Source organism: Lycium ferocissimum, chromosome 1 (assembly GCF_029784015.1).
Source record: "Lycium ferocissimum isolate CSIRO_LF1 chromosome 1, AGI_CSIRO_Lferr_CH_V1, whole genome shotgun sequence".
In the NCBI taxonomy this organism is placed as follows: Eukaryota; Viridiplantae; Streptophyta; class Magnoliopsida; order Solanales; family Solanaceae; genus Lycium; species Lycium ferocissimum.
The window spans coordinates 4,241,514-4,248,523 of NC_081342.1; the positions used below are offsets into that span (position 1 = coordinate 4,241,514).

General features: G+C 31.5%; 1 protein-coding gene across 1 annotated transcript; it reads right to left on the minus strand.

Moving 5' to 3' along the window:
* Positions 1-4,699: 4,699 nt before the first annotated feature.
* LOC132067956 (uncharacterized) lies at positions 4,700-6,794 on the minus strand. The gene is made up of 2 exons (XM_059461391.1): positions 6,707-6,794; positions 4,700-5,299 (listed from the first exon to the last, which is right to left on the minus strand). The coding sequence occupies exons 1-2, from the start codon at positions 6,765-6,767 to the stop codon at positions 4,878-4,880; spliced, it is 483 nt and encodes a 160-aa protein (XP_059317374.1). The 5' UTR covers positions 6,768-6,794; the 3' UTR covers positions 4,700-4,877.
* Positions 6,795-7,010: the final 216 nt, after the last annotated feature.

Below are 7,010 nucleotides of genomic sequence, written 5' to 3' on the forward strand. Positions count from 1 at the left end.
CTTTTTATATTTGTCAAGTAATCTAAAATTAAATTCATTTCACGAAGTACTTTGGAAAGTGAATCACTTAATTTCCATGTGATATTTGACAAGTAATCTAACATCAAATTTGTTTCAAATAGGAAACTCATTAAAGGGGTCAAACAACTTTTTGTCCATCCAGTTCCCATAATCAATAGCTAGTTATGAAAAACAATTATTTAAACTATATACACTAACAATTGACATTTGTGTTATATTATTATTACTTTTTAGAACATGTCAATGTCCTTTTTATCAAGTTATCAATTAATATTTATAACGGAGAATTATATATAATTACATAATTAGTGATCTAATTGTATAATTGTTTTTTACATTATTAGTGCATAGAACTTAAATTTGTCAATAATATTTTGATTAACTCTTTGATATAAAATGCTCATTTACTATAACAACCCAACCCCTCTTTTTGAGTAATTATTCCCCAATTTATATTTTGAAATTTCACACAAGTTATTTTTACCATTTGATACTTGTTGTTGTGGTTTTGATTGAGACCCGAGGGGTCGGATGAGTTTTGAAACACTTGGACTGGCAAAGCTAGAAATTTTGTTAGGGGCGTTAAGAATTATATATATATATTAAATCTATAAAAAGTAAGGTTTAACCTATATATGTAGTACTATTTTCTATGTATATAAGTATGATTTTTCAACAAAAGGTGCTCAAACTGACCACCCTTCAGTCAATGTAGTTATGCCACTGCTTGGACCATTTTGTGAAGTTGTAGGTTTTGTTGGTACTGGCCACTGCAATCGGGGTCACCAATCTATGATCGCAAAGGGTCAAGTTTGTAGAGCTCCGCGAACACGGAGGCTGAGTCATGATCGTGAAAGCATCATTGACTAGTTAGTATCCGCGAACGCGAACAAAAGGGTCACAACTTGACCTATCAACAATGACATTGTTGTATAAGTTATTTAAAATAAAAAAAAACAAAAAAAAAAAACTAGAGTTATCATATTTCAACATATAAAAATCTACAAATTGCTATTCTTTATTAGGCGCGCAGTTAAAAAATGAGAATTTTGAAACTAAATTTGTGGTCTTCGTTACATTTGCATGGTTACGTAACTTTTGAAAATAATTTTCTCTTTAGTCTGTTAAAAAATGACTCTTAATGTTATGATTTTATAACCATACAAATATCATGATATGTTTATAAAACCAAGTTTAGAAAGTTCTATAGCCATATATTTTTCATGGTATATTTATGACTAAAAGTTTGGGAAACCCTTTTTTCTTTCTCATCTTCATGCCCCTAAAAAAGGTTTACATAACATGGCATGGATGAGGATTTTATTAGTACTTTCTCCATTTCAATTTATGTGATGTTACCTTCTTATTAGTCCCTTATAGAAAGAATTATATATTTAACGGAAAAGGCTCAAATATGCCATCGAACTATCGAAAATGGCTCATTTATGTCATTCGTCAATAGTTTAGCTCATTTATGCCATCACCATTCACTGTTACCAAAATGGCTCATCCATGCCATTTTTCATTAACGCCGATTTTATAAACCAGATATGACACTTGACCTCCAATTAGAGGTCCACGTCGTTTAATCAAACCGACACAAATTATGGGTCGGGTTTTAGTTTAATTTAGGATTTAATTTGTGATGGTTTAATTAAACGAAGTGACCTCTAATTGGAGGCCATGTGTCATATATGGTATTGTAAAACCTGCGTTAATGAAAAATGGCATGGATAAGCCATTTTGATAACGACAATGACATAAATGGTACCAAACTATTGACGAGTGGCACACATGAGCCATTTCCGATAGTTCGATAACATATTTCAGCATTTTCCGTATATTTAATGAGAAGCTTTTATTGCTATACAAACGTTGTAACATGTTTACTGGTAAAAGAAAGATGGCATATCACCTTTAAGACACAAATTTCAAAAATGCTACAGTCACATGAATGCTGTCCTTGATTGGGCTAAAGCGTTTGGGCTTTTCTGAAATAGTTATAGGGCTCAACTCTTTTTAAAGCCCCATTGATTTACCCCGCTTATGAGATCACACTGGGTATGTTGTTGTTGTTGTATTGGTTTATCACTTAAATATGGTCAAATAATATTTATTTTCACTTAAGAAAATTAAAATTTTGAAAAAGTTGTGCATTTGGATCAGATTTGTTATTTTATTTTTTCTTACGATGAAGAAAGAGGAGAAGGAACAGTCTTAGAATGGTATACCATACCTACAGGATAGGTTCCTGTGAATTATTTTATGCTTCAACGATATAAATTGATGTATATATAGTGGATTTGCCATCTCATTTTCCATCTGATTAACCACATCAATTTGGGATGCCCCCTTACATCATCCCGATATCAATTTTGTAACTGTGCTGACTTATATTTATATGCGCGAAACATTTAATCAATCATTCAATTCCAAACAAGTTAGATTAGAAATATAATATATCAGCACGTCTTAAAAGTTCCAAACGAGTTGAGATTGACTATTGAAAAACCTATATCCATGCTGACCTCTTCACTCTCGTTTGACGATTTTAACACTAAATAATCTGCCTCCTAAGACCTTTTACGGGTTCTTCAAAATTCAAGATTCTTTAAAACCATTAAACACAATTGACACGAAGAAATCCATTGAAGATAAGCAAACTGAACCCTTTTCTAACATGATAAATATGTAAATAAGAGACCTTTGTTTGAACCTTATTATTTCTGAATAGAAAAAACATAAATCAAGGTTCAATGTTGCACAATAACAAATTACATCAATCAATTTTGGTCAGTCTTGTGAACTCTTTTTGCTCCGTTATTAGCTGGTGGAGCTTGTGGACAGATGCATTGATGTGTAGTCAAGTCACATTTGGGATGTGCGTCTATGCATCTCGAGACCGTAGCACAATCGGCATCATTAGAGCATCCCGCCGCATGGCTTCCTTGTCCTATAGCAACATTCACATTGTTGAAATTAAGTCAGTGGTGTAAAAGAATGAACAAATGAATAAATTATTATAATATGGTGTTTTTTTATATTTATACTCAATATCTGTGTGTGTATGAAATAAGTAAAATCGACTCCCATGACACTGCTTGGGGCAAGGTATATCGGCCCATGAATAAGTTATTGAAAAGAAAAAAATTGGAATGTACAAATAAAGAATCTGTTTTGATAAGAAATGGATATATTCATATATCTCTAACTCATAGTTACGAGATGATAAAATATGGCAAAAGCTATCCTGAAAATTAGTTCACTAAGTTTTATACATTGACAATGTAAATATAAGAGGTGTTTGGGTCTATTTACAACATTTTGGCTTATGTATCTTAAAAAACGAACAATACAAGTATGAAAAATAGTTTTTTAGCTGCTAAATATGAAAAGGACCAAATTCAGGAAACAAAAATTCTACTACCTCAAAATTTCTCAATAAAGTGCGACTACAACCTGATTGAATGTGAACTATATAAGTAGATAGATCTAAAATGCTTACCCAACAAAATAAGCAAAAATGAGACCAAGAAAAACTTAAAGAATGTTGCCTTCTCCATTCTCTTCCAACAAGTTTTGTGGTATCACAAGATTAATTATATGATTATCCTTAGTGATCTCTTTGCAACTTAATTAGCAATGTATTTATAGGGGAACAATACACCTTCACCAAACTTTCAATTGATGCAGAAATAGTATTAAAAAAAATAAAAATAAAAAGATAAACTCTAATCTGACAGCAGGGTCAAACAATAATTTATGTCCTTCCCATAATTAGTGTAGCTAATTCAAGAAATTAAATCCAAGACTAAGGTAACACAATCTTTTCTTGCAGGAACCAGGGAAAGCGAGTCATCAATTTCCTTCTGACAAGTAATCAAAATCAAATTCGTTGCAAATAAACTCATTAAAAAGGTCAGAAAACCTTTTGTCCCGATTCCCATTCTCATAATCAATAACTAATTAGGGAAAAAAATAAAATATACACTAACCGTTTAAATTTTATATGCGCCAAATTTTTAATTGATGTATATAGTAAACAAGATTGACTATGATCTGGAAGGGTCTAAAAACTTTATGTCCCTCCCATAAATCAGCAACTATTTTAAAGAATTTCAGTTTAAGATTAAGGTAAGACAATCTTTTCCTGCATGAGTTTTATTGGAAATTGCTTAATTTGCCTAGAATTTTATTTACTGAGTGCGCTCACGGAAATATTATATTCCCTTCCTACTATATTCTACATAACTATACATATATAGCCTGTCGCCTTAGCTTGCGTATAGTGTAGGTCTGCCCCTGGTAAAATGCATTGTGCTAGTAACAAATTTAAAATGAGTTTACCATTTCCAATGCCAAAAATAAAAATAATAAGGAACTTTTTATAATCATTCTTAATGTAAAAAATAAAGAAAAAAACAAAGATCGGAGTTCGATTCACATCACCACTCTGGGTTAGTTTCATAAAATGTCACCCAACTTTTACTTTACTACACTAAATTCGCTAAATTATTTTTGTAACCAAAAAGTCATTAAACTGTGTGTAATAAGTATCACGGAAAGTCATAAGGAGGAAATGAAAAAAACATTTTATATGATACACTTAGGTAAAACTAAATGACTTTTTGGTTACAAAAGAATTGTTAAGTGACTTTCTATGAAACTTAAGCATTAACAAAAAAGTATAGCAATTTTTATTGATATTTAGGCAAATTACATAATTACAAAAAATGTTATCGCGACATATTCATTGATATTTAAGCAAAGTTACATTATTACAAAAAATAATTTATCGACTTTCGGTACGATAAACAAAAATTAAGCGACCATCTGTGAAACTACCCTACAAAAAATCAATCTTGGTCTCTCGCGGTAACACTAGGAGCTCCAGCAGGTGGACGTGAACGAAGTTTACAATAACAACCATGTGGTTTCACGAAACATGTAGGAGCTCGGTCTGCGTCTGTGCATTTCAATAGCACACTACAATCTGCATCATTATTGCACCTAGTTTCATTATTTGGTAAACTATTTAGAAGTTTACAATAGCACCTTTGTGTTTTTGCAAAACAAGAGGGTGTCCCATGTAAGCATTTCAATTGTTTAACGCAATCTGCAACGGTAGTGCACGTAAATGGCCTATTGACATGAGGGTTTTTGCAGTAACACACGTTTGTTTTGAGCCAACATGAGGGCATATTCCCGTCCATGCAATGCAATTGTCGTTCACAATCGCCATTATTGTTGCACTTAAATTGCCCGTTGCTTGCTTGTCCTGATATCATTGACATTGTCGAATAAGTTATCGAAAAAATATGGTTGTGACTGATATCTTGTCTAAATATAGTTATATTTAATAATCGCTCCCTCTATTCCAATTTGTATCGCACGGTTTTGATTTCGAGTCGAAAATTTAAATTTCGACGATGAATTCGGACATGTGAATTTTAGATTTTATTTGAAAAAATAACAGCCAAATAGCATTCAGCCATCTAGTTTACAAGATATGTATAGTGTATAAGTAGTGTATACTTTACACTAAATATACATATAATATACATACCTATACACAACATATACACTGATAGTGTATACCTCGGCCATGTTGGTAAACTATACACAACATCCTATTTTATTTCATATTTGAAAACTACGTAAAAAGTACCATGAAAAAACTACAGTTAAAAAAAAAAACTAGTTTGACTCTCGAAATCCGAAAGGTGTAACATAAAGTAGGTTGAAGGGGATATTAATTATGTCTTATTACGTCTAAACTCCTCGCCTTCTTCTGTATGTTATGACCTTTCAAATCAGGTATTAACGAGAAGGTTTTTTTTTTTTTTTTTTTTTTTTTTTGTGACGACTGTAAAATATGAAGAACTCGCCGTAGTTATTCAATAAAGAGAGACATAATGTGCTAAATGTTTTGAGAGTACAAATTTCTGGCTAAGAAATATTAATTCTTGTGTTCGTTTAGCATGTGTTAGCGTGATACTAGTATTTAATTAGCATCAATATTTATAAGAAAATCATCACAAGAAACACAAAACAAAATTATCTATATATATGTGTTCTTAAAATTTTTGGGCTATATAGTGCAAAATGAAACAAAAAATTTATTACCAACCAGTACTAAGCTGCTTACTTCTTTTTTTCCTTTTCAATAATTTTTCGGGATAAAATAAGAGATCTAATCGGGTCCATGGTGATCTTCCACTTAGTGAGATTAAATTTCGAAACAATACTGTTCAATTTGTGACCTTCAAAAATTGGGACATTTTATTTTTATGATTACCCGGGTGGAATAAAATATTTACCCCCACCTGAATCATCCAGATAATTTACCCCTTTAGAAATTACATTACAATAATTATGTACGTTGTATAATTTCAGAGTATACAATTTATATTTTTTATATGTTAATAGCATCCAACAGTAAGAACTTGTGAGTTGTATATCCTGAAGGTATACAATGTAAACACCTGCTGGATATGAGTAAATATTTTCCCCTAAATTGATATAGTGATAGTTTGTAAAATAAATTTCTAGCGTAATTTTTTTTTTTAGCCGTCTAAATACACCACGTAAATGTTCCATAAAAATTGGAGGGGTTGTCGCAATTTTTTCTATGATCAACTCCCTCATAGATGGAATATAGAGGAGAGCTAGCTAGACTACTTACCTAACAAAATAACCAAAAACGAAACCAAGAAAACCTTTTGGATTAATGTTGCCTTCCCCATTCTCTTCAAAGTATATTGGTAGTAGTACAATATTATTGATATCTTAACTGTGTTAATTTAGCAAAATGAATTTATAGGGAAGAAAAGGCTTTGACCAAACTTTCAGTTGATGGAGAAATAATAACCTGTTGTTGCAAGCATCATATGACCACAACTTACAAGCGCATTTTCATATACTCCTCACATATTGGAGTGTATCCAGAAGTCAACCATTGAACTTCCTTAAAATTTGCTTTCACCAGC